Below are 26,537 nucleotides of genomic sequence, written 5' to 3' on the forward strand. Positions count from 1 at the left end.
ACGAATTCTCTCATCCTGGACCATTGCATGTGATACACTTACTCATTTTCCTCTCTAAGAGGAGTTCTAAGGCAAGGATGACAACACAGATGCTACAGAGAAGCAAAGTATCTCAGAAAACATGACTGTGGTGACACTACCACAGTTTAGACCTTGGCTTTATCACTTACTAGCTGGACAGCACTAAGTTATGCAGTCTCCCCTTGCCTACAGTTGGGATAATGATAGTATCCACATGGGGTCATTGTAAAGATTCAGGGGGGGGGAATATACTGAGAGAATGAAAATGAATCCTTTTACCACCCATGCTGTTGTGTTTACAACAGAACACCAACGTTGGGTATTTCTATAGGCTGCTAAAAAAAATTCATCAATCATTCTTAATGCCCAATTTGGCTTTCCTATCTCCAGATTAAAGATTTAGGAGCCTAATTGCTGAACTGTCTTTATTTCTTCATAGCATTCATTTTCAAATAAGTTCATTTCCTTGAAAGTACCTTTAAAATGCCCAATGTAAGCCTAAATCTTATAATAAGCATCTCCTTGTTGTATCAAGCTAATTAAACTTAACTTCCTATGAGTTCATTATACTCTTGGTTATCATTGACTAATGAAGAGATTGACTAATATCGAGCACATGTTATTGTACACTATAGGCATGCAAAATACTAGATACTGGTGATAGTAGGGAATTTTTCTTATTCTCATGCATAGTATATGTCAGGACTTAATGAAAATGCCTATCTTAAATATCCGTGAAGCCAAGTAGCTAGGATGAAGAGATGCACTATTTTCTCTAAGGATCAACATTTTACTGAGGCATGGCCCACAACAGTGCTAATTGGGATGGAAGAACAAGTAAGGATTTTGAGCCTACAAGTTCAAGCTGTAGCGAGGTCCTTCCCTGAACCTTTTAAGCCAGGCTACCCAGATCTTCAACAAGAAAGAAAACAAAAAAGGAAGGAATGAAGGAAGGGAGGGAGAGAGGGACTGACGGAGAGAGGGAGGAAGAAGATGCTGAAAAGGCCAAACTGATATTTCTGCCTTTCCAAAGACACTCATCTGATCATCTAACCAGGAAAGGCACTTTTGAAGTAGGAAAAGGAATGTACAGGGCATGCATGGTGGGCCAGTCCTGGGGCGTAGAAGACACAGGAACCATCGGTAGCTGCGTCACAATCACTCTGAAACTTTGTGATAATACTATTTTCTGCAGCAATCACACCTGATCTCAAATCCACGAACCTCTTCTCTGGATGTTTCAAGCTCAAGATCTTTCACAAGTCAAAGAACTGCCTGAAACTATTTATGCCCAGCCTTGAAAGTCGCACTTCATTCTATTGGTTTTGGTCCCATTCTATTGTTAACACACTCCAGCCTTAATTCAGTGTTAACTCTACCCATCTGTTGTTGGCATGAACATAAAATTTAAGTCTGTGTCCCCCTGTTTATAATATAGAAAAAACTCCTCTTTGGGACTGTTCCTAGGATTAACCAATATAAAATTGCCACTTAGCACGGTAAGTTGTCCCGTCCCACAGTGGGGACTTTGGGAAGTGAATTCTCTTTCCTTAGCTTCATAAGAAAGTTTGATTCTTTCTTGCTTCGTTCTTCTAAAATTTAAAGCCCAAATATTTTCTTTCCCACCGCTAAAGGGAAGTCAATCACCGCATCCATTGGCTAAGTAGGTCCATTTGGAGACGGAACCATAGTTCAGAGTAGTGGCCTCTGCCCGGAACGCATTGAGAAACGGACCGGAAGTGGCCCGGCTGTTCTCTTCCTCCGCAGAGGGCATGGGCGATCCGGCGGCGTGACTACTGTCCCGTGGACGCTTCGAACGCGTGGTGCTCGGTTTGGTGACTCGCTGGAAGCTCCGCGGCGGTGCGCCGGCAGGAGTCGCGAGCCGATCCCTGCCCGGCCACTCCATGCCGGGTTGTAGGCTGCTGGCCCAGGCAGGCGCCCAGGTGTTGGGCTGTAGCACCAGAGGCCTAGGTGCTGCCCCGGGCTTAGGGAATAGGTGGGTATGGACAAGAGAGAGGGTGGAGGGGTGCGCAGCCATCACGGCTGTGACCTTGAACAGAGACTTGGCCCGGCGCAGACGGTCTGTTAGAAGAGGAAGGGGTCCTGTGTCCAGGGGTGTGGCACCGATTAAGAAAGGATCTTTTAATCCAGAGGCTCGAAGGGGTAGCGTTTTAATGTTTAAGAAATTAGCTATTAGCTGCGACTATTATCAGCAGCAGTAATATCTTCTAACCAGTGTGCACTGTACGATACGAGTTTAAGTGTCGTATTAGGCGTGTGTCCTGTAGCCAGACCCCTGTGAGCAGACCACTATCATAACAGTTTTTCAGGTAAAGCTGATACCAAAGGGAAATAGGTTGTCCAGAATCACCCAGCTCATAGGTAGAAAATCACTCTCGATTCCAAGCTGAAACTTCCTAACTACCACTACCCAAAGGTTCATTTAGGTTTTGGCCCACTACGTGCAAGAATTACACACACTTTGTTCTGCCTCAGAGCTCACTAAGATCCTTCTTGGTGCTTGGTGTGTCAGCGGGTCAGAGGTTTGCATTTCGTGGGTTTTAGTTTTGTTTCTAAAACTTTGTGTATTTGGTTTCTTAGCGTAGTCCATGTCATTACAGGGAGGAGGAAAACTGAGAGAAAATCCAGCTTGCCTCATGCTCCATTGGCTCTAAGACTGTCAAATACACATTTATTTGGGCTAGTATCCCCTCATGTGTTTAGGTAAGATCGTTCTTTGCAGAGGCAGCGGAAAAGCCTTCAGGCTAACCTTGATGAAAGTGGAAGCCCCAGGGTTCTCATAAGAAATGTTAGGGAAACTACACAGTCCACTCCATTCCCTGGGGCCTTTAGTAATTATCCTAACACAGTGGCCTCCCCTACATTAAATGGAAGTAGTGATTTGGTTTTCTTGTTGTTTTTCGATTTTTTCTTTTTTTTTTTTTTTTTTTTAGAACGAACATCTGGTTCTGTGTGAGAACTCGCCACAGCAAGAGTGGCACTTGGTGGGGTGAGCATCTTTCTGAAGAAAATGCCTCATTCGTTAAGCAGCTGGTCTTTGATGAAAATAAAGCCCAGTTAGCAAGTAAACTAAACCCCCTGAAAGATGAACCGTGGCCTTTACATCCTTGGGAACCAGGTGATTTGGGGGGTGTCAAAACATGACCTCTTAATTACAATATGGCTGGGTGCATGAGAGTGGTGACTGCTTTATAAATTTGACATCTCAGACTTCCATTTCTTGAGCCTGTTGGTTTCAGTCTGTTTTGGTTTGCCAGCTTATTTCCAAACTCCTCATCTGCTGCTAGTGAAAGACCTCCTCAGGAAGGTGTTTTGTGAGAGGAAAATCCCTCCGCATATATGACCTTCCACCCTTAGATACAAAGACTGTAAAATGAAAGGGAAATGCCGTGAAGAAAAGGTTGGAGAAGCCTAGTGTAAAATGTCCTGTGTTGGCACTGCTGTTTTCAGTTGGAATCCTTGTGTACCCATTTGGATAAGCATAGTTCCACACTCAGCTCTGTTTCTGGTGTGACTCTAAACCCATGCGGAACCAGACCAAGCAGGATGGGGCACTTCCTGTTGAACGTGTGGCCTCTGAAGTTACTGAGACACTTAAATTGTTTAGTGACAAAAGTTCAAGTCTAGCCTGGCTTGAGCTCTCAGTAGTCAAGAGTGGCCTTGAACTCCTGATTTTCCAGCCTCTACCACCTGAGTGCTGGGTTACAGGCATCTACCCTCACGCCTGGCTTATGTAGTTCATGGAATCAAACTCAGAGCCTTGCCCGTGCAACATTCCTACCTCCAAAAGTTCTCAATAGAGTACATTTCAGTAGGACAGCCTGTGGCATCTGTATAGTATAAGACCATCTAACATCTAATACCTTTTAGAATTTGAATAGATTTTTGGTTTTTCGAGACAGTTCTGGCTATCCTAAAACTCCCTTTGTAGACCAGGTTGCCCTCAATCTCACTGAGATCCGCCTGCCTCTGCCTCCCTAGTGCTAGGATTAAAGGTGTGTGCCTCCACCACTTCCCAGCTGATGTTTCCTGATAAATTATGTTGGACAGGATCTAAAACTAGGAAAGAGTAATGATAGATTTATATGCTCTGTATTAATTCTGTTATCTTAAAACTGAGTGTTAGAATTGTTTAACATATGCTTATTTTATAAACATTTATTAACCACCAGTATATTGTGCCTGATATAGTTAAAGATATTTAAATCTGTAAATAGTTTTGAATATATTGTATTTATTGCCAGGTTCTTCCAGAGTTGGCCTTGTCGCCCTGAAGCTGGGCATGATGCCTTTATGGACCAAAGATGGTCAACGGCATGCAGTCACATTACTTCAGGTAAGAAAACATAGAACATAGAAGAATACATAGGAACATCTATGTGTGTGCCAAGATCTGTGTACATAAGCTGTAATGGTTGAAATGTGTATCCTGGACAGAAAACTCATTGGTAAAGGGAAATGTGACAGATAATAATGAAGAACTTGGCCTCTGATGGTTCTGGGGAAGTGGAGTCTGGCCTAAACCAGTCTTCCCATAGTACAGTTAGGAGACCTGGAGCAGTGCTCTGGCAGAGAGGGATAACAGATCCTCAAAGATCTCCAACTTAATCCATTCTTAGAAAATAGCTCAAGCCCATCACTTTTACACAGTCCCTGATTGTATCTGTGATCACGTTGCTGACTGTCAGCATGGATAATGAGTTAAGTAACTCTAATTATATGAGGCCTCATGCTGGCCGGGGAATCACTACAAGCTTGAGTTTTGTGGATTTTATTGTTTTCAGGTACAAGACTGTCATGTGTTAAAATACACTCCCAAGGAAAGCTATAATGGAAAAACAGCAGCCCTAACTGTGGGCGGGAAAACCGTGTCGCGCTTCTATGTAAGTATATATTCCCATACCTAAAATAGCACATTTTATTAGCTTCTGCTCTGCCTGCTTTCGGTTGAAGAATGTTCTATAGTCACAAACTGCGACTTCCCTGAGGACTGTTTGGGAGAGGCAGGCTAGCAGAGGCTTCTGGACCCTGAGAGACCCTGGGTTTGGCCTAGTGCTTCTTCCTCCACCTTCAAGCCTATTTGCCCTCATAAGATGAAGTGTTTGTATATCTGTAAGGGGACTAAAGGTACTGTCCACCTAGTGGGCTTGTCGCAGGACTAAGTGAGGTACTCTGATGTGCCTGGTCTTCATAGATGCTCGGTAAATCTTGTCTTTGTTTATTCAGTTTTGGTTTTTTAGTGTGGTTTGTTTTTTGGTTTTTTTTTTTTTTACATATAGAAAAGCATATATCATACGTTTTACCCTTTTTCCTTCTCTACAAAATCAGTTCAACACTTAAAACCAAAAGTCTATAAAAAGTATTGTGTGTTTGAGACGGAATTTTCAGTGCATTGGAGTGCATATGAACCCACATCAGGTTGTTTTTAGCGAAGCATTGTTTCCTAAGTAGAGTGTTAACAGGGTGCTGAATATGTAGCTTGTTAGGAAATGCTGCAATTAATACCCTCTGCCAGTCCCAGACCGAACCCTAGAAGTCGAGGTGGAGGTCACCAGTAAGTGACTAGAACACAGCACCATCTCCAAACAGTTTTTTCATTGTTTACCAAATAAACATGGGCAAAAATCAGGATGTACCCATAACAAGTAGCAAATATTTCTTGTAAGCTATGTAAGTTTTCCTGAGGAGACACAAACAAACATCTACTCCCTGCAAATAGGGAGCCCACAGCAGACCAAAGACAAAAACCAAGGCCAGCTTGGCAAACCAGTGCCGTCACAGGGTTACTTAGAGGCATATGAGTGAAGATTGCATACAGGAGTTTGGGCAGCTCAGTCCAGCCCAGGCTGGGTAACAGCTCCAAGTCTGCAAGCCTGGAGCTCATGGCACCAGGTGTGGACTGCTCCAGGCTGAGAAAATCTCCTGCATGCAGTGGGCTGACCAGTGCTGTCATGGGCTCAGGAAGGCCTTGTGAATCCTCACGAATACAGTTGGAAATTGCAAGGTTTGTTTGCTCTTGAGTTTCATGAGTGCCCCCTCCCTGGAAGGAATGTGTCATTCAGAGGAAATTGCTACACAGCATGTATGTGCTTGTCACAGTTAATTTCTTTTGAGGGCTTACTGTATGCCAGTGACATCATGTGAAGCCTCTTGCATCCAGTCATTACCACACATGATCACTTTAGCCTCTGGGGTGGAGGAGTGGAGTCACTGGTCAAGACTGATTGACCGACCACGGGTAAGAGCAGGGCAGACTCCACAGCCTTGCGTACTTACATGTTTCTGGATATTAACCCCCTGTGACCCCTCAGACTGGTAAGAGGGATGAATGAGGTAGTCATCCCATAAATCAGCATAAATCCAGCAGCCACAGAACTGGAGACAGACAGTCCACCTTGGAGAGGGCCAAGGCAGTTCGCAGGGAGGAAACAGACACAAACACTGAGTGTAAAAAGAGTGCTTGTGGGAGCCATTTGTTTTTTATACGACTACTGTCATTTTTATTTTCATTATCAATTTTGTAAATCCATGACCTTATGTTCTTGATACTTATAAATTAAGCATTATATTGGGACAGTTTGTTCTTGATAATTATAAATTAAGCATTATATTGGGACAGTTTATTCTGCTCCAAAAGATATATAAATAGTGCCTCCTCAAATACAGCAGCTAGCAGGGCTGCAGAGACAGCTCAGTGGTTAAGAACACTAGCTGCTCTTGCAGAGGACCCAGTTCAGTTCCCAGCACTACATGGCAATTGATGACCATCTGTGACTCAAATCACAGGACATCTAATGCTATCTTCTGTCCTATATAGGCACTAGTCATACACATGGTGCACATACTGCATGCAAGCAAAACACTTATACATATATAAAAAATGAATTAACATTTTTTAAAATAAATAGGAGGTGATGGGGAACACAGGGTTGACCCTGGGTGCTACCTTTAGTTCATCTTCATCTGCCTTCTCACATCCTTCCCTTACCCTGTCTCATCCCCCACCCCAGTCCTCCATGCCCTACTCATAAAAGTAGAATTTGGAGATCTTTGAATTCTGTTCTAGTTCTGAAATGTATATCAATTCTCAGAATCTTTTAGTTCTCAAAGAAAACTCACTTGGAAGCACAATTTAATATATTCTCTTTTACTTTTAATAATAAAGATGTATTATCAATCAAACACTAAGAATATTTGCAATGTAGCACAGTCCATACCAATAATTAAAGTTTTTCAGAAATGATAGCACTCCACTTGTACATTCAAGACTGCTGTTCTCCCTCCCCTATGTATATAAACCTTCCATCATTTGCAGCGGGGGAATTTGGACATTGGAGTGCTTTTCCTTGTGGTAAATGCTGACCACTCAGCTACATGAACTTTGTGAGCTCTAAACTTCTCAACGGTATGCTAGAGACAAAGAAAGGCTTTAGAGATGGGGCAAAGGGGGAGAGGTCAATGAGAAGAGACATGATCAAAGTATGTGCTATGCATGTATGGAATTACCACAGTAAAACCCGTTACCCTGAGTCATTGATCTGAGCTAACAACAAGAAGAAAAAGTTGCTTTGCCAGGTTGGGAAGCACTCACCATTTATAAGTGTTTTTGTTTAAAAAGAAGAGATTTTTCCAAACTAAAAATACCTTGGCTACTTACATGTTTTGCCCTCAGGGAAGCTGCAAACAGATTGACTATATAGAAGGGTCTTGTTTTTAACTGTTGGTTGGCTTGCTTTTACAAGACTATGAATAGAAAATATTGGACAGTTGGGCAATCAAAATAGGTTGATTAAAATGGTGTTGTGTATGATAGGGCAAGAACCATCGTGTTTATTTAATCTGCAAAAAATTTATACCTCTAAAAAACTACACTAGTTTGCTTTTGTTATTTTTGTGTCTTATAAATAAAAATTGATGTGGTACATACTGTTTCTTCATAAGAACATTAAGTAGCCCTAAAAGTTGATTAAATCAATTCATCTTGGGAGCAGAGCCGTGCTTTCACTGTAGGAAGGATAATTGCTGAGACATTCTTCAGAGGGAAGACAGCTCCATGGATGGGGTTACCCATGTGTGACAATACTGTCAGCCTCCAAATTGCCTTTTTGAATCATTTATTTGGAAATTTAGAGGGGAAAGGAGGCGGGACCAACCAGACTGTTACCTTGCATCTGGTTTCAGCTTAATTTGAGCATTTGGTTTTTATCAGGACTAAGACCTAGTTTTCTTTTATCAATTATTTTTTAATTTTTTATTGATTTTTTTTTTTGTGGGGAACCCCACTCCATGCACCCAAATCTGACTCATCTTTCAGTTGTCTTCTCCTACCCCCTGCATCTGTTCCCCCCCAACCTCAGCTTTTTTTTCTCCAAGGAAAGATTAAAAAAAAAAAGCTGGGAGTGGTGGCACACACCTTTGATCCCAGTACTCAGGAGGCAGGTACAAGTGGGTCTCATGAGTTCAAGGCCAGCCTGGTCTACAGAGTGAGTTGCAGGACAGCCAGAGCTGTTACACATATAAACCCTGTCTTAAAAAACAAACAAACAAACAAACAAAAAAGATAAAAATAGACAATAAGAAAAAAATAAAACTACTTCAATCCTCCGTCCTTAGACCTAGTATTATAATACTGTAATTTTAGTTGAAACAATTATTCATTTCTAGTGAAATTAAAGAGTAATTAAGATGTATATGTTTTCTTAGTCCTTTTTATGCTTGAGCCTAGTGTTAATATAGGCTGTGATGTTCATTTATCATTTTATCCCAAATGTAAGGGGTTTTTCTCAGAAGCTTCTTGATACACTCCAAGTTCAATATTAATAATATAATATTGTGCTTTATAAGTCAACTGAACTATGTGAATGTCAAAAGCAAATTTGAAATCTTCTAAATGAAATGCGTGTGAATTTGAAACATCAGGAAAGTAATTCCAGGAGCCAGATTTGTAAGGAAAGCTTCAGTGTTTGCTCTTGTAAGAGCGAGTGAGAGTGAAGAAGGGAGCTTTGGTATTCTCAGCAGGAGATAAGGGAAAGAGCAGAGAACAAGGGTAGAATCTGTCTTTCAGAGGGAACAGTAGCTTCTCGAGAGAACAGTGTTCACTGCATAGCCCCATTAGAACAGTGTCCTCCGTGTTCACTGCACAGCCCCATTAGAACATCCATGTCCTCCGTGTTCACTGCACAGCCCCATTAGAGCATCCATATCCTCCGTGTTCACTGCACAGCTCCATTAGAACAGTGTCCTCCGTGTTCAGAATACAGTCCACTGCCACTGAACTGCAGGTATAGATGATTTAAGCAATTTTTAATTAAGTGTATCATTATGGACATAGATAAAAGGTTTAAGGAATAAAAAAAAATAGACTGAGGGGTTGTCAGGTGACAGTAATTCAGGAGGCCTGAGTAATTAAGAGGGCAAGTCACGCAAGTCCATGAACAGACACTAGTAGACCAGGGACCTGTGACCAGTGCCCAGTGTGCTTTCAGATCAGCAAGGCCTCCATTCTGTCTGAGACTTGTACACCTGGCTGGATCTTAAGCAGTACGTTTATTTGCTCTTAGATATAATCTCATCTCCTGTAAACAGGAACTTAGATGCTGTTGGTTCAGTAGGGAAATAAAATGTGCTTTGATTTTTATTTTTCTGGGTGTTTGTATCTTGATTTGGGTCTCTGCTTTCAGGCCCCTTGTACTGTTAATGTGTTACTTATATATGCCACTTTTCCCTCTAGAAACCTGATTCCATATTGGAATTTTACCGAGAACTTGGATTACCACCGAAACAGACAATTAAAATCTTTCATGTGACAGATAATGCTATAATTAAGCCAGGTAATCTGAGGTCGGGAGAGGAGGGAGGTAAAAATACCCAAATATGTGATTTGTTTAATGTCAGCCCTTTCAATACAGCTAACAAAACACAAAGTCCCAAACACTTATTTTTAAATATAAAACCTATCTGATTTAGTCACTAGGAACAAGCAAGTCTTTGTCTCTGGTAAATGGGGAAAGCTGTAGGGTTCTCTTTGTTTTCCCTGAGAAGGGAGGAGCTCTTGTTTGCTAATGTGGAGTGTCACATTTTTTAAAAAGCCTCTCCAAGTCAGTGTTCTAGCTTTAAAATGTTCCTGATTTGCAGGCTAGGATTTTGCTAGGAATAGTACACTCCCCTGGAGAGTGAGAAATACAGCCTTGAAAGGAGAGTGGCCAAACATAACCCCTGGGGAAGATTCATTTCCGTCTGTGGAATGTCAAATTAAGGTTTGACATGTGATTTTACTAACACATACGGCTACTAAAGTACGATATTTTGGTGTGGTTTGACCTTCAAGAGAGCTCCTCAGTTTTTGAACTTGAATTGCAGCAAGAAGATAGTAAATTTTTTAAGTGTAATTTTTTTAATTTTAAGGAAAATAAATTGGATTATAAAAATTTTGTAAAGACTTGAAGTAGTGGATATTGATCTGACTTATATTGGGCATATATTCCACTTGAAATATAAAGGATTTGTTCTGAAGCAAATTTGAGTATCCACTTTGATATTAACATATCTGGTTTGTCTAAGATCATGTCTCTGATCATGTCTAGGATGACTATAAAAGTCAAGTCCACATTAATTTTTGCTGTAGCTCAAACCATATTAAATTACATCTTTGTGAGGTGGTGATGGTCAAACAGCAGTTTGAGTTGTTCAGCTTAGCAAAAATGAGGTCCCTTGTAATCCTTTAATTTTTTTTAATTAATAGTTTTGATTGACAAATCATTTGTATTCATGTGTAGAGTATAATGTGATGTTTTGGCATACATAGAATGAAGTTTCTAACAACCCTAGATTAATCTTACCTTAAAGCAACTGCTCTCTTAAATACCACTACACCCTGCCTGTGCACTAATTAAACAAACTAAAACTGGCTTTCAGTTCCGTTCTCAGCTGCATTAGGCTCTCATTTTTGTCATCTTTTTTTTTAAAATTTAATTTGACTCCTAATTGATGATGTACTGTTGACCAAAAAATAACACATTTTTTAGGTCAGGACTGTGACTTATACATATTTCTAATATAGATTTAGGAGTATCTGTAAGGGCAGGTTTTGTCTAATCCATAGACCTAGGCCTCTGCCAGGTGAAAGATTTGTTCAGCTTGTGCCTAGAACAGAAGTAATCTGACATGGCAGGTGGTGTCTGAATGTCCCACTGTAATCAGTAGTCAGCAAAGGAGAGGCTGAATCTAGGTAGTGTATTTCATAGTCCACTGGACGATGGAGATTGCATTAGACTCCATTGCATTAATTCTTCTCATATTTTCCTTTTTTCCCCTTGTGTGAAATGGATAATATACTTTAATTCAGCATGCTTATTCACTGGGACAACTGACCACCATTAAATCTTTTTGCCAGCAGAACTGGATGACCACAGGACTCACTCATCTTGACCGGTGCTTCATGAGCTCATAAAAGTGCTTTAGTCAGATGTGGTCTGGTGGCTCACTCTAGCATGTACACCTTGAACATGGTTCCATTGTCCCTCAGCCTTCTCAGTGATAGCTAGAACTTGTTTGTGGATAGCTCCATCGTTTGGGTATTTCTAATGTTCCTTAACTGCCCATGATCTCCAAGCATTTGAAAGCACAGCTGGGAGCTCTGTGGGGGAAGGGTCTGTGAATAGTCCTTTCTGTGCTGTAGATGACATGATTTCTCCTTTTTATAAAGGGACCCCTCTTTATGCTGCTCACTTTCGCCCTGGACAGTATGTGGATGTCACAGCCAAAACGTAAGTCTTCAGCACTGCAATTCTCCTTGGCTTGGTTTCTTCATGTGTTAAAGATCAGTGGGTGAAAGTGCGGTCCTTCAAGTCAGTGAATAAAAACCCATGCTCTCAGCGCCTCTCTGTAAAGTCGCTGGCTCAGTTTTAAAGGAGCACTGGATTAGTTCCAAGCAGAGTTTCCATCCGGTGAACTGAGATGTGTGCTTCCAGATACGGGGCTCCATGAATTAAGTGCTTTCCCTGTTAGGTCTGCTTTGAAGACCAGGACAGCATGCACTTCCATTGTGAAACACGCCTGAGCAGGGCTGGCGTCTTCTGTGTGACCACGGAGTGGTTTAGTTGGGTGTCCTCTTTCCAGTTACTTGGAGTAATAAGATTTTGTACTGTTTGTGAACGTGGTTGTTGTGTTTAAGTGTTCCAGTGTAACTGAAACCTGTTTGCAGTTGTTTTATCAGAAACTAGAGGAAATTCCACACTCAGGTCTCTTTCGGAGCATGAAGCTTGACTCTTGTGTTAGCTGGTAAGACTGCTGTATGTGACTGCTGCTCTAACAGAAACGCTGCCTTTGATTCGTTTAGACTGGGCTAGTATTTTAGAATCTTTAACCATTTCTGCCCCATGGTGTGATGTCTGTATGATTCTAGGAACTCTCTAGATCTCAGAGAAGTTACTGCTGTAATAGAGTACCCAAGTCCGTGTAGATGTTTGGAAACTGCTTCCTGCTGGCTGCTGGAACTCATACGACCTAGAACGGCCAAAATTACAGGGGCACCAGTTGTTGTCAGTTCTTGTTCTCTCCTCATGGATTCTGGCTGCAGTCCTTTGTCTGTTTACTTCTTAGTCACATGATAGTGCCTACCAGGGCATTCTCACCAAGAGCCCTTTGACAGGTAAAGGTGTCCATAGACTCTGGAAGAGAGCAGTTTGTTTGCATTGACTCTATGATAGTGACGACCAAACAGCTGCTTTTCCCCGGAGAAACCTGGTGAGTGTTGGGCTTAGTTTCCACACCATGCCCACCTCATGTCATACATGGGCCACCTCAGAAGTCTCTGGGTGCCTTTATGCCTGTCCAGCTTTGTAGAAATGACATGGGATAGATCGGCAGTTAGAAAAATCTCTAGAGATTCTGACCATGTCCCCTTTGTTTCCCTAGTTACTGAAGCTAGTAAGATCACTTGACTTCTCTCTTGGTGACACTATTCAATTTTTCTAACCTTTGGTTTGATTAGCCAGTGAAGACTTTGGGTTATAAAGTAGATTATTTTACTTTTAAGTTTATGAATTATTACAAATCATAAGATACCATGCACTTCTGTGAACTTTACTGTGTGAATTCCATTATATAACTTGCAAGGCATATGGAGACCTTGAAAGGACTTGCAAAGTCAGATGCCTTGGTCAGCGACTGTGACTAGGTTGGTGTGCAGCTTAGCTTTTCAAATACCTGTGCTCAGTGGATGTTTTCAGTTCGTATGCTACTTATTGAGTGTCTTTGGTTTTTTTTTCTTTTGATAACTCCAGTTTTGTGTATCAAGTAAGGGTGGAGAATGTTTCCTTTGTAAGGTCCTATTTCTAGAAGACAAGATGGTTTGAAATTATCTGGCAGTCCCTTGTCTAACTAGCAGATAAGGGCTGGGAGAACAGATCGCCTTAGGACTAAAACAGTGCTGGTCAGCTCTGGAAGAAAGGAGGACCGCTTGGAGGAGGTCCTCGCTGCTGCACGGCTGCAGCTCAGCTTTCCTTTCATTTCTGTGTAGGAAATGGGCTACCCCCATGGAAGCACACCGCATTCTGGTCTGTGCATCTTCATGCAGACTGCCTTGCATTGGATCTTACGTAACCTTGTGCCAAGTGCTTCCACTTCTAGTCAGCATGCTACTGCATTCCTTTGGTGCCTTTAAATGCTTGTGGACTGACTGCTCACATGGAACTGGATTGAACTTCCGAGTGCATTGTTGGCTCCGTAGCCGTGTGACTCATCCTCGTTGCCACTGACTTCCTGGGCTGTGGGGTGTCTGGACAGCACATATGGATTTGCTTGTTTTTCTTCTTTCCTATAAGTTCTTTAGTGCACATCCCCCAGTGCTTCTCATTTGGAGGGCAGTTCCCTGTTTAGAATTTAAGACCTTCAGAGCCCGTGGGAGTATTGTTTTCCACTCTAACTATGGATGGAGACTTGTCTTTTGAGTATAGGTTCTGTATCCTCTCGTTCCCTTCCTCCTGTGACTGATGTGGGGACAGACTTTTCTACTTTGTCCTCTATTTCTCGTTCATTTTCAATAATTGATCTTCTAGCTGTTCAGAGCAGTAAGTTTGTAGACATTAGTGAAACAACGAGTGGCCGGGTTATAAGGAGATAATCTCTCAGGAGTCACTCTAAGGCACGGTGGGTGGTTGTTTTGAGATGAGGGCTAGAGTTTGGGAGGAATTGTCTCAGAGTTGTCTCTTGCTTTGTTGTTTGAACATATTTTAGTGGCTATCTGTGTATCTATAGTTGCTTTCCTAATGTAAACCTACCAAGCAGCAAAAATCAATTCAGCAAGAAAGTAACAGGTGAACAAAGTCATCGCCGCAGTAGCTCTGTGACCAAGGCAAGTTCCGTGATCTCTTTCTACTTCATCTTTGATGTGAGCGCTTCGAGAGCAGTGGTCCTCAACCGAGAGCAGTGGTCCTCAACCTTCCTGATGCCGCAGCAGCTCCTCATGTTGTGCTGACCCCAACCATACATTTTTCATTGCTACTTAATAACTATAATTTTGCTGCTGTTGTGAATTGTAAATACCTATGTCTTCAGTGGCCTTAGGCAACCCTCAGAAAGGGCCATTTGATTCCCAGGGCTTATGACACATAGGTTGAGAACCACTGTTGTAGTTCCTGGCTCAAGCCTGGCACTGAGTACCACCTGCTCAGGAGCATTGGCCGCCGTCCCCATGTTGTCACTGCTCCTTGTTTAGTTTAAAAGGAAAGCTCCACCTTGGGAAGAAACCTTGAGAAATGAACAGAAAACATGAAATCATTAAGAGTTCAAATCTGATACCGTCTAACATATCAGACATCTTTTGACATAATAGCTCTAAAACAGACATAGTCAACACGTAAATGAGTGTGCCTTTCTGTACCACCAATAAAACTTTATTTACAAAACCAGGTTGCGCATGCTAACTTATGCCAATCCATGACTTAGACTATAGTGAGAAGAGAATCAGAAACATCATGCTCAGACTGCCTTTCCATGTGACTTTAAGGAGAAAGTGTATCTCAAAGATTAAGGAAACCACAAAGTGTACATTGATGGCAGCAGGGTGAAGAGGAACCAAAGAAGGGCAGAGACCAGCCCTCTGAAGAGAGCATGGGCCTCTGAACACTGGCTGCATATTTGATGTTAAGAAGTCATTCACTTTTTAAATTTTGGTAACCATAGTGTGGTTTTGTAGTTTGAACGTGTCCTTAGCTTTCCTTACTGCGATACTTGTGATATAAATGATAGACTCTCTGGAGATGGCTTTAAGTACCCTATTGGAATTGCAGAGCAAGAGAATCAGATGAAACATGGCAGGCCTGGAGTCAGCAGTTGTCAGTGGGTGATGGATGCTTCGGGCTTCATTATAGTCTCCGTTCTTCAGTAGGTGCAACGATTTCATAATAAAAATTATTTTACAAAAAAAAAACCTTTTGCATTTTTAGATTAGATTAATCTCAGAGAAAATTCCAGAAACTAATTGAAGAGAAAAATCGGTTACAACTTGAGGGAAAAAGAGAAGAAAAGGAGAGAGATGTCACAGAAGCCAGTAACAAGGAAGAGACTTGGGGATGGGACTGTGGATGGTCTTTAGAACACTGAGCACAGATGGTTCAGAGCAGATACGTAGTCTCTCCTTGCCTCAGACGTGTTTGCCCCAGGTACAAGTATTAAAAACGTGTAGCGAAATACCTGCTGGGTACTTTAAAACTGTTGGTCATCAGTATTTGGGCATTTGACATGACAAGGCCAGGGAATGAAATTCCCATTAACCTCTAGAGATAATAGAATTCATCGGGAAGCGGTAAATCATGCGTTCCCTTCTGGAAGAGTCTACGATTGATCGTGTAGGCCTCTCAACCTTTTCTCTTTCCTTTCTTCCCATGACACAGCAGTAGTCGTGTTAGCTCACCTCTCTAGCTAGTCATTGGGCTAAGTAAGTCCTCACACCAGGGGAGGCTGAGTAAAGATTTGTTCATTCCTTGCTCTGGTTTTCCTTTTGTTCTCAAGTTGGATAGCAGCTGGGAGAAGCCAGAGCCTCTCTGCCCTGTATGCAGCCATATGGGGGCCTGGGCCAAGGGGTGGGCAGTACTCTTCTAAGTGAGACCTCTGAGGGTTTCTTGTTTGTAAACGACTTTGTAAATAGTGTAAGTATCCTCAATAAACTCATTTTTGTTTTCCTTGTTTTCACATAAGCCTCACTAAAATTGAAATATCTAAAATTGCATTCTCCTTGATTTGAATTTTCATTTGATTTATTTCTGCAGACATTAGCTATGAACTACATAGCTAGATGAGCGGTGCACACCTACAAACACAACACTGTTGGAGACAGGAGGATTGCCGTCAGTTCTGAGCCAGCCTGAGTTAGACAGTGAGCTCCAGGCAGGCTAGGGCTGCAGCATGGACCCTGTCTCAGACAGACAAGCAAGCAAAGGCCCACAGTAGGTGGAGGGCAAGGAAGGTGGGCATCTGTGTTATGTATAAATTTCTGTTAAGTTTCTCTTCTGTGACTCAGAAAAGTATTATATTTGAGTCGCACCAGAGTAGGCTAAGTAAAGATTTGTTCATTCCTTGCTTTTGCTTTCCTTTTGTTCTCAAGTTGGATAGCAGCTGAGAGAAGCCAGAGGCTCGCTACCTGTGCCTCCCATGATCAACAGGTGCACTCTCTCTGCACCCTGAGCGAAGCCAGTAATTGTCGTGTCACTCGTGGTCCTGCCTTTTGTTTAAAGGTTATTTACTGAAGAGGTTCCCGTTGTACACAGTGGAGCTCATGAAGTGTTCCAGACCAGACTGAAAAACAATATGCAATTAGCTGACACATAATTAGCACTTTGAGGGTACCACTTTCATCTTGTAATCATTTACTCTAAAATGAGCTCAATTATCTTCTGTAATTTACCTGCTTGCGTTTGCTGGTGCATGCACTCAGCTGTCTTTTTAAGGCAGATAATCAGTTTGAGAACTCTGGAGGCAGTAGTGAACGTCTACAGAGGCAGCCATGTTTGAATGTGGTATTTTTAAAGCGTGTTCCTTCAAGATGAGTATTGCTGGCCACTCTCCCCTGCTGCTCTTAGCTGCTGCTTGCTGAGTGATAGAATACTTTCAAATTATTCTTCACTTCCTTCTCTTCATTTGTAAATTGCTAAGCTTTTTGCATTACTTTGCAAATATGCCCTAAAATTTATTGTTAAGTGAAAATATTAATAATATCTGAGGCACAATTTCAGTATTTGATTCTCATAGCTTCTCTTTGGAATGCATCTCTCTATAAGATTATACAGTACCTTTTTCATTGAATTTGCTACACTCTAGTTTAGCTTTTTGTTAGGACGACTTATTTTTGTAGTTATTGAGGGAAGAAAGAGTAGTGTATGCTGGCAGAAACCAGTCTTGATGTGTGATTTGAGAGTGCATGCCTGTTGGACCCCTTTTCTAGCTTCTAATTGTTTTCAAGTTCAGTTCTTGACTTATCTAAAGCTGTTATTCAAGGGGCTTTCTTCAGTTCATTGTCTGATGAGTCTTTGTTAATTAATGTGTAGCAAAGTCCTTGTAGAAAGAGTGTGGTTTTTATGCTGTTTTGTAATTGGTCTGAAAAGTGCATGTCTAGTCATAGCTGACTTTGTTGAAACTTACACAATATTGCGTTAAAGTATATTGCCACTGTCCGGTGAAAGACAAAGAAAATCTCCACCTTAAGAGCATGTAGATGATGTCTGTAATAGACCTACAAGTCCCTCAGACCTGCACAGATGGACTTTAGTATAGAACCTTGGTGTCATTAGCTTGTTTCTTTAGCTAACAGACTTTGCAACAAAGTGTTTTCATTTAAAAAAAAATTTTTTTTTTCAGTTTTTCGAGACAGGGTTTCTCTGTAGCTTTGGAGCCTGTCCTGGAACTCACTTTGTAGATCAGGCTGGCCTCAAACTCACAGAGATCCATCTGTCTCTGCCTCCTGAGTGCTGGGATTAAATGTGTGTGCCACCATCTGGCTTAAGAATAGTGTTTAGGTTATTAAGAAACTGTCTTCTCTACTTTTGCCTTCCCACCAGCTTCCTATTCGGCCCAGATCAAGATCCATCTGGTGTCCTCGAAAACTACTTTCCCAGCATCTAGAGCAGTGATCCTCAGCCTGTGGGTCATGACCCATCTGGGTTTGCATATCAGATGTTTATTTACATTATGAATTATGACAGTAGCAAAATTACAGTTATTAAGTAGCAATGAAATAATTTTATGGTTGCAGCATGAGGAAGGTTGCAAACCACCGTGCTAAAGGCTCACCCTTGTAGGTGGCAGAGCCAGTCTAGAGGTGCATTTATTCAGTGCTCTGTTCTGTGCCCCATCTGTTGCTCCCTGCCTTGCAGCCCTCACACAATGGCTTAAATAAACCTACAACCTCAGTGTCTGTGGTTAGAAATTCAGCATACCTTGCCTAGCTGTATCTGGCTCGGGGTCCCTCACAAGGCCATAGTTACATTGAACCCTGACTAAAGGAAAATTGCCTCCATGCTCAGTGGCATGGCTGTTGGCAGCGGCGGCAGGGCCTCAGCTGCTGACAGGAACTGCCCTCGCTGCCTTCTGCTCCATAGAGGTGCTTATTTAGTGCAGGGGCTTCTTGCAGAGCCTGAGAAGTGAGAGGAGAGAGTACCAGAGGAGTCTCTGCTAAGCGAACCTCAGACTGACAGCTCATCTCCTAGCATATTTTTCCATTAGACTGAATCAGTCCTAGGCTCCTGGGAAGAGGATTAAGGACGGCATAAATACTAGGAGACTGGGGCCTGAGGGGCCTGTGGGGCCCATCCTAAGGGCTGCCTGCTGTGTCTGTTAGGAGACTCACAAGGTTAGAAGGGTGAACCTTTCCTAGGTAAATTCCCCACACTTAGCTTGCTATTGTCTCACAGTCTTGACCTAACATTTGAGACAGAGTTAGTCTCCAGGGGGAGGTGCAAGCCAAGACAGACGAAGGAATGTTCATTTGCAGTTTGGCTGGTATGGCCTTTTCTGGTTATTTAGATAAGAAGTCTTGTTAGAACTCCAAGGTGCTGTCAAGAAAGTACAGTCAGAAATATCTTATACTCCACTCATTATGTAAATTCTAACTTTTTCCCCCAGTATTGGTAAAGGTTTTCAGGGTGTCATGAAAAGATGGGGATTTAAAGGCCAACCTGCTTCTCATGGTCAAACGAAGACTCACAGGAGACCTGGAGCTATTTCAACTGGAGTAAGTATAAATAGCGCTGCTCACTGAGGGAGATGGGAGGTGGGCAGGGTCTCACTCTGTAGCCCGGGCTAGCCCGAAACTTGCAGTACTGTCTTGGCTCAGCTTCTGACGTGCTCGGAATGCAGGCATTAGCCATAGACTAGCAGTGATGTTCTGCTTATTGCCAGGTTCTCAGCCTCTGCACAGACTGCTTGCTATTTGTAGGGTCAGGCCAGATGACTTTAACCTGACTTCAGGGGAATTCTTGTAGTTGTCCCCTTTTGTAGGCTAGCTTCCCCCAGTTCTCTAGTGCATAAATACCCATGGGCAGCACTCTCTGTTACTACCTTTCCTAGTGTCCTATCTGCATTACTAAGGCAGCTGCACGTAGCTACTCCATTTACTGGTTCACATACTTTTTTGCCCTGGGGGAAACAACAGATTGTCGAGGATAGCATTATAGTGTTTGTGTGTTGAGGGGGGCATTGAGATTAACGGAGAAATAAACAATAATAGCATCAGAAATGAAGAAAAGACCCTCTGTTTTGCTAATTCAGTGTTTCTTTCCAAGAGGTAGAGCAGAGACTGCCTAGGGAGCTTTTGAATAAAACCTTTGGAGCCTCAGAGTAAATACAAAGTCCCTGTAATGGTTGGTGGTTGGTTACATATTCTGTTTCTTTCTCAGTAAGAAAGAGATCATAGTTTCCCTTAGGTACCAAATTCTCACCTAACAGGTTGTATTACCAAGAAGTGGAATTTTTGTTGTACTGTCTACTGAGAAGAGAAATCTGTTCACAAGAATGCCAGGAAATCAAAATCAGTGTTGGGAACACAGTGAAGAGGAATGAGCAGAACCCTGGTTAAAACTCGACATTTTAACATAGTTGCCTGCTGGTCATCATTTCCACTAGGGAGTGTCAGCCTCTGAGAGTGTGCCTGCCCCACAAAACTGTTTGCTCACTAAGAGCCCGGCGAGTGGGCCCCTCACTTTACATTCGATTGCTTCAGAAGAGGGATTAGTATCCATTCTCAGAGCCAGCTGGAGCTAGACGAACATTATTCTAATGATGCAGATAACATGAATCAAGAAAAGTAGCCTCTCGGGTGAGGAAGAAGCCCATTCAGGCTGTAGGGGTGGGGAGCCATTAAGCCAGGAAATGGGATGAGGTGAAATCAGGGAAGCAGCCCACTGGTTTCCCTTGGCATGGTGATGTGGTATGTTTGTGTTTACTGTGTTTCTTATTGCTATATTTCTAACCCCTGTCAGTGTTAGATCAGTTAGTATTCCTGCTAATGAGTTTGTCTCCTGTCAGCTTCTTCATCTGTGTTTGTTTCCCACCTAGGAGTGCCTGTTGCTCTGATGGGCACCGTGAACCTGGGAGAGCCGGGCCTAAAAACAAGGCAGACTAAAGTCTCATGCAATAGCCAACTTTATTCAGAGCATCAGACAGTTATACTCTGAGGGTTAAGAGGAGTCACATGAGAAACTATTCAGTCACAAGGACAAGCCACTGCATGCAAAAACATGTTTTTCCAGAGAAGCACATGAATAACAACAGCTGACGTGACCTCGCTCCTGTCACCACACCTGGGAGGAGCACAAAACACTCCAAGAACAGTTCTGTATTCTGAAGAAATTGAGGTCACAAGATTCTTGTCTGTTTTCTTGGAGTTTTCTCACAAGCACTCAGAATTGTCACATGCCTTCCTTCTTTGACTGTGTTCTAACATAGGAGTAAATAGATAAACATCTGTCTTCAGTTCTTTACTGACCTAGCTGAATAAAGGATTTGGAAGAGTAGAACTTCATCATTCTTGTTTCTGGTGTCTACTGTGATTTACTCTGTACTGTTCAGAATCAGAAATACTGAAAGAGTGACCTTTGTTTTTGTTGTTCAGGATGTTGCCAGAGTCTGGCCCGGAACTAAAATGCCTGGGCAGATGGGAAACCAGAGCAGGACAGCGTACGGACTGAAGGTGAGTCTGTAAAGGACTGGCTGTAAGCTTGTATGCAGAGGCCTAGAGGGTCCAGTGTCCGCGTGTGTCCTGAGCAAGTGTGCTTCACCACTGTTAGGGGTGTGAGGTGTGTGGTTGGTTTGTAGGTGTGGAGTTAGACTCATTCAAAGGAAATGAAACTGAGGTGTACTGTAATGGGGACTGCATAGTTACATTTCACATCTAAGCCATGAAATGGATACTTGTTACAAAGAAAAGAAAGAAACAGTGCCTTACTATTTGAACTGGAATATTTTCACAAGCTCCTGCAGGAGGAAAGGGACTCTAAGCATTAGATTGAATCTTCTCCTTTATAAAGAGAACAGAAGCTCCCGGACACTTCTCAACAGAGAAGTTGAAGGGTGTTGCTGAGCTGTCTTGGATTGTGTGTCAGGTGTGTGAGTGAGGCAGATGTGGGTAAAGAACAGAGAGGACAGTCCCAGTAGAGGGGAAAAGAGCCCTGCCTTGTGGGGCATATTCAGAGAGTGGGTGTTAAAAGAGAAGTTATATTTAATCTACTAATCTGAGAAAAGACAAAATAAGTTACCCATACCAACAACACCGAGAGGTAGTAGCTATTGCATTTTATGTATGTTCTTCACATGTTGATTCTACATACATTTAATGTATAGATTCTGCATGAATTTATATAATTCTGTTGGACTTCTCCAGAGCAGGTGACTTTGGATGCTCAACTAGACAACCTGATAGGTAAACAAAGGTTATTTTTAGGATTCCCTTCTATGATTGTTATATGAGGCTGAGAAAACCCACTATAGGCTTCCTGCAGACTGGAGCCCCTGAAATACCTCTAGCCCTGACTTAGTCCAGAACCTCAGCTAGGAACCCAGTGATCGAATTCTCAGTCTAAAGCAGAAGTCCTGAGAATGAGGCAGGGGCATGGACAGGTGCTGCATTTGAAGTCTGGGAGCCTGGAGCTCAGATGACTTGGGGGCAGGGCTTCCTGTACTACTCTCTCTCATTTATTCTGGCCCCAGCTGATTGGATGGTGTTCACCTGCTGGATGAAAGTCCACACACAGACTCCCTCACAGGCACACCAAAAGTACTGTTCTTAGCACTCCTTAACCCGGTCACGTTGACACCTGAAGTTAATTATCAGATAAGTCTAAGTCTGTTTCCCGCCATTACTATTTTTCCCTTAGATCATCTGCTTGTCACAGTTTTCTGTGTGGTGTTATTTAATACCTTGATAGCCCATTTATTCTCTTGCTGTCATTTTTTTAAACCAATGTGCGTGTGTGTGTGTGTGTGTGTGTGTGTGTGTGTGTGTGTGTGTGTGTTTTCCTCCATGTTGAGACAGTTTCAAAGGCAGTCTGCTTGCCTGGCTTATTTTAGAGATTAAATTCAATGAGTATGAATTCCCAGTTGCTAGTTGTAGAAAAGAAATAATAACCAAACCAGAATTGAATTTCCACGTGTCTGTCTTGGTGTAAGCGACTCCATGGAGCTGAAGTGACCATCAGCCGCCACACTCCTAAAGTAAGACGGACTGCGATCTTAAGTCACTAAATAAGACTCAGAGCTTTTCAGCCTTTGCTTGGCCTTCGGTAGCAGGTGTGGTCACAGCTTTGTGGGGACTTTCTTGGCTTTTAGTGACGCGTTTGCTGCTTTGCTGGGGCTTCTATGTCTCACCAGTTGTTCGCTTCATGTGCAGGTGTGGAGAGTGAACACGAAGCACAACATAATCTACGTGAACGGCTCTGTGCCTGGACATAGGAACTGCTTAGTGAAGGTGTGTATGACTCTCATTCCTACCACTCGTTCATGTGCATAGATTCCCTCAATTCTCTTTTGACCTGAATGTGTAGCTTCTAAAGCGTCTGTCCTTCGCTCCGTGTTCTCTGCCTCGGTGTCCTTGGAGCAGCGCCCCAGTGAGAGGAGCACTACAAAATAGCTGCACACTGCAGTTGTGAGGCCAAGAGCTTGTGGGGAAAGAAAGGAGCCGGTGCCAAAATGTCGTTATTCCTCTGTCCTTTCAGGAGTAGATGAGTTTTGCTTTGGGCAAAAGAACCAGAAGTTCTATGGTGGGAATCATGACCCAGAAAGGTGACCAGGGCCAGGGCTCCCAATGACAGCATCACTCTGTCACACCTGCCTCCCCAAACATCTACTGTCCTTTTCAAAACTGAAAATAAAGGGGAAAAGTAAATATAACTACCATGTTGACCAGATAGAGTAAAGTAGAGCCTGGGAGCTTCCAGAGACTTCTATCCAGTAAAACCCACAGTGCAGACTCAGACAAGCCTTTGTACTGCAGGGTAGAAGCTGCTGCCTGAGTGTTAGGAGGTTCATGGTTGAGTGAACGTAGAACATTTGCCATCGATTTCCAACAGAAACAAGTGAAAGTCTCAGTCTTAACTGTTGCATTATATATTGACTACACTGAAAACATCATCAGTGATTTGTTATGGGAAACCTCAGATCTATAAAAGTGTAAGTGTGACTGTGGAGTCACTACTTGGGCCCCGTGTGACAGTTTTTATCAAAAAGCACATAGTTTTCTTATTGGGTGTTTTCCTGATTAACGCTGAGTCTAAGGTTGGTGAATTGAAAAACCAAACCAAAACAAAACTGTCCTTGATGGTTTTTTTCTGGGCAATGTCCTGATCATTTCTTGGAACAATCATAATGAGGGTGTTTAAGATAGAACTGTCTTTATGCACTTAGTGTTCCTCGCAGCTGTCATTTTGACTATTATTCATTTCTTCTTGCTAAAATGAATATGTCCTATTTTACTATGTATTTAAGTGTATTTTTCCTTCCCTGAATGAGGTATACGGAAGTTTTGTGGAGCTCACTAATATCCAGAACTAAAATAGAGCATTTTAAATCATATCAGTTCATATCAGTATTTGTACTAAAATGTGTCAGCTATGAATCCAGACATAATTTGAAATATTTTAGGCCTTAAAATGTTCTCAGAGCTGCTGTAAACACGTATGGCTTTCTTCCTGTTGCTGCTGTCATTCTGACTTTAACCTCTTAATAAAAATGCTTTTTGCCAAATGTAAGCTAATTTCTTTAATAAAAGTCATGTTTTCCTTTCATGCTCTTAGAGTTAACTAAAAATTCCATATTTTTAAGCCTCGCCTTCAAAATTTGGTTGTAAGTATAGAAAACAAAGTAATAAAAACAAATCAAAGGAGTAGATAATAAAATGGATAATTATTAGGTATTAAATTTGTGTTTAGTACCAGACCTTCATATTTGAAAAATAAATGTGGATTTAAAAGATAATTGCGATGTGATTTTAAAATATCCCTTCTGCTGGACAATTAAATACATGCGAGATATTGTAAGTATAAAGTGATAATTGGTTTCATTCTTGTGAGGTAGCTGGTTCAGTTGAGGAAAATTGATTAATCAAGTTTAATAGAATACAAAGAGAAGCAACAGTAGAGTCATTGATCACCTCTGAATGGAGTGGTTGCATTCCTGTTCAAACACACAGTAACAGATATTTTTTATTAGTGGTAATTTTAAATACCATAATTGGTATCATTTATGAGTAAGAATTTTTTCTTTGTTCCCTCAGGTCAAAGACTCTACGCTGCCCGCATATAAGGATCACTGTAAAAGCCTGCCATTCCCTACGTACTTTCCTGATGGAGATGAAGAAGAACTTGCCGAAGACTTGTATGATGAGGACGTGCTGCAGCCCAGCGCACCTTCTGTTACATTTGCCTGATGTCCCTGGCATGGCAGAACTTTCTGTGCTCTGTGCGCTCGATGAACCAGAACAGTAATAGAACCAGGGATCCTATTCCTCTGCTTAGTACGATGCTGTGCTCTTGTTTTTATCAAAGGAAACAAATGCATCTTTCACTCCTCACTTCAATCTGATTAGCAAAATTACTACCTTAAATAATGTAATCACATGGATTAGATTTGTTAAAGTTGTCAGTTAACAAAGAACAGAATGTTTTGCCATTTGTAGACGTAGCTCTCTAGACACATTTATGTTTATCTTAAGGGTTTTTTAAAATATATAAACAACTCTTATTTAAAAAATGTATCCCTTAAAGTGTGATTTTGAAACATAGAACCCGGGGGGAACCACACTGCTGCCTGTTGGAGCAAAGAGATCATTTCCTTAGAAGAGTGCCGCTCTTTTAGAGTTCAGAAACACGAAGGGAGGATTCTGTTTTCAGTCTAAGTTACAGAAACCTGTTTGTTCAAATGAGCACTGGGTGGGCATGTAGCCCCAGCATGGCCTGCTCAGGGTGAGCCGTGCTCCTCTCTGCTGCTGAGCACTCTAAGCATGTGGGCGTGTCACTTCTTAGATGTCCTTGGCTGCTGATTTGGGTCTGAAATGCCATTTCAGGGTTTTGTCTTGAAATCAGGGATCATTTTTTTGTAGCCAGGCTACAGTCCAATTAGTCATTCTGACCAACACGTGTGCCGGTTATAAGCAGTAAAATAGGGACAGTACTAGCCTTAATTCCATAACCCTCAGGAGGACCAGCTGATAAGCAGACCCGTAATCTCAGCTCTAGAGAAGCTGAGGAAGGTCATGAGCTTGAGCTGAGGGCCAGCTAGAGCTACACAGCCAGACTGTCTAATAATAAGGAAGCCAACTGGTCAAGGTCACTAGCTTGGACAAGGATGAGCCATTACTTTTTAGACTTCTAGGGCCTCCCTGCTAGGGCAGCCAAGGCCAAAATCAATGTGGATCAGTTGTTTCCATGGTGGCCCTGGCTTGGGTAATTGGATGATACAGTTGTCATGACCTGAACACTCTGAGAGCACTTCTCACACAGGACAGGTAAGGATAGAACTTACATGTCAGTACTAGTTGACTGTAAGGCCTTTAATACTGAGGTGAAGACAAGGGGTAGCCTGTGGGAGTGACCTATACAGCGATCCACAGGTCAGTTTGAATGGATGGGAATCCAGATGAAACTATGGCCAGGTGTTTTCTTTGGTGTCCAGAGCTTTGTGATTTACAGTCTCAGACGAGCCAAGTCAGCCCTAAAGTTCTCATTGCAAGGCAGACTCCACCAGTCTGGCTGGTTGGGAGAACCCGTTTGAGAAAGGATGTCAGTCACAAGGAGAGCATCTGTTGCTTGTGGTGATGTTGCACCATCCTCTGTCCTCCATCTGCCTAAGCCCCTGCCAGTAGAGGCACTGCTGGCCACTGCAGCAAAACCCGTGTGGGAGGAAAAAGCTGCATTTGGGTGCTCAGGTTCCTGGAGACATCATTGTTTGAGCCTCTGAGATGATACTGTGAAAGCCTTCAGACACATAACTCCTCACTGTCCAGTAGAAATTGC

At 42.3% G+C, this 26,537-nt stretch overlaps 1 protein-coding gene across 1 annotated transcript; it reads left to right on the forward strand.

Annotated features, from left to right (window-relative positions):
• Positions 1 to 1,769: 1,769 nt before the first annotated feature.
• On the forward strand, positions 1,770 to 25,279 carry Mrpl3 (mitochondrial ribosomal protein L3). The gene is made up of 10 exons (XM_048416928.3): positions 1,770 to 2,017; positions 2,976 to 3,160; positions 4,287 to 4,378; positions 4,827 to 4,925; positions 9,773 to 9,872; positions 11,747 to 11,807; positions 19,159 to 19,267; positions 21,146 to 21,223; positions 22,919 to 22,996; positions 24,800 to 25,279. The coding sequence occupies exons 1-10, from the start codon at positions 1,926 to 1,928 to the stop codon at positions 24,950 to 24,952; spliced, it is 1,047 nt and encodes a 348-aa protein (XP_048272885.2). The 5' UTR covers positions 1,770 to 1,925; the 3' UTR covers positions 24,953 to 25,279.
• Positions 25,280 to 26,537: the final 1,258 nt, after the last annotated feature.

This window comes from Myodes glareolus, chromosome 4 (assembly GCF_982192425.1).
Source record: "Myodes glareolus chromosome 4, mMyoGla1.1, whole genome shotgun sequence".
Taxonomy (NCBI): Eukaryota; Metazoa; Chordata; class Mammalia; order Rodentia; family Cricetidae; genus Myodes; species Myodes glareolus.

Coding starts and splice junctions, on each gene's coding strand:
- Mrpl3 (XM_048416928.3), top strand. CDS start 1,926: ATGCCGGGTTGTAGGCTGCTGGCCCAGGCAGGCGCCCAGGTGTTGGGC. Junction 11,808..19,158: donor GTGGATGTCACAGCCAAAAC/GTAAGTCTTCAG, acceptor TTTTTCCCCCAG/TATTGGTAAAGGTTTTCAGG. Junction 21,224..22,918: donor GGACAGCGTACGGACTGAAG/GTGAGTCTGTAA, acceptor CTTCATGTGCAG/GTGTGGAGAGTGAACACGAA.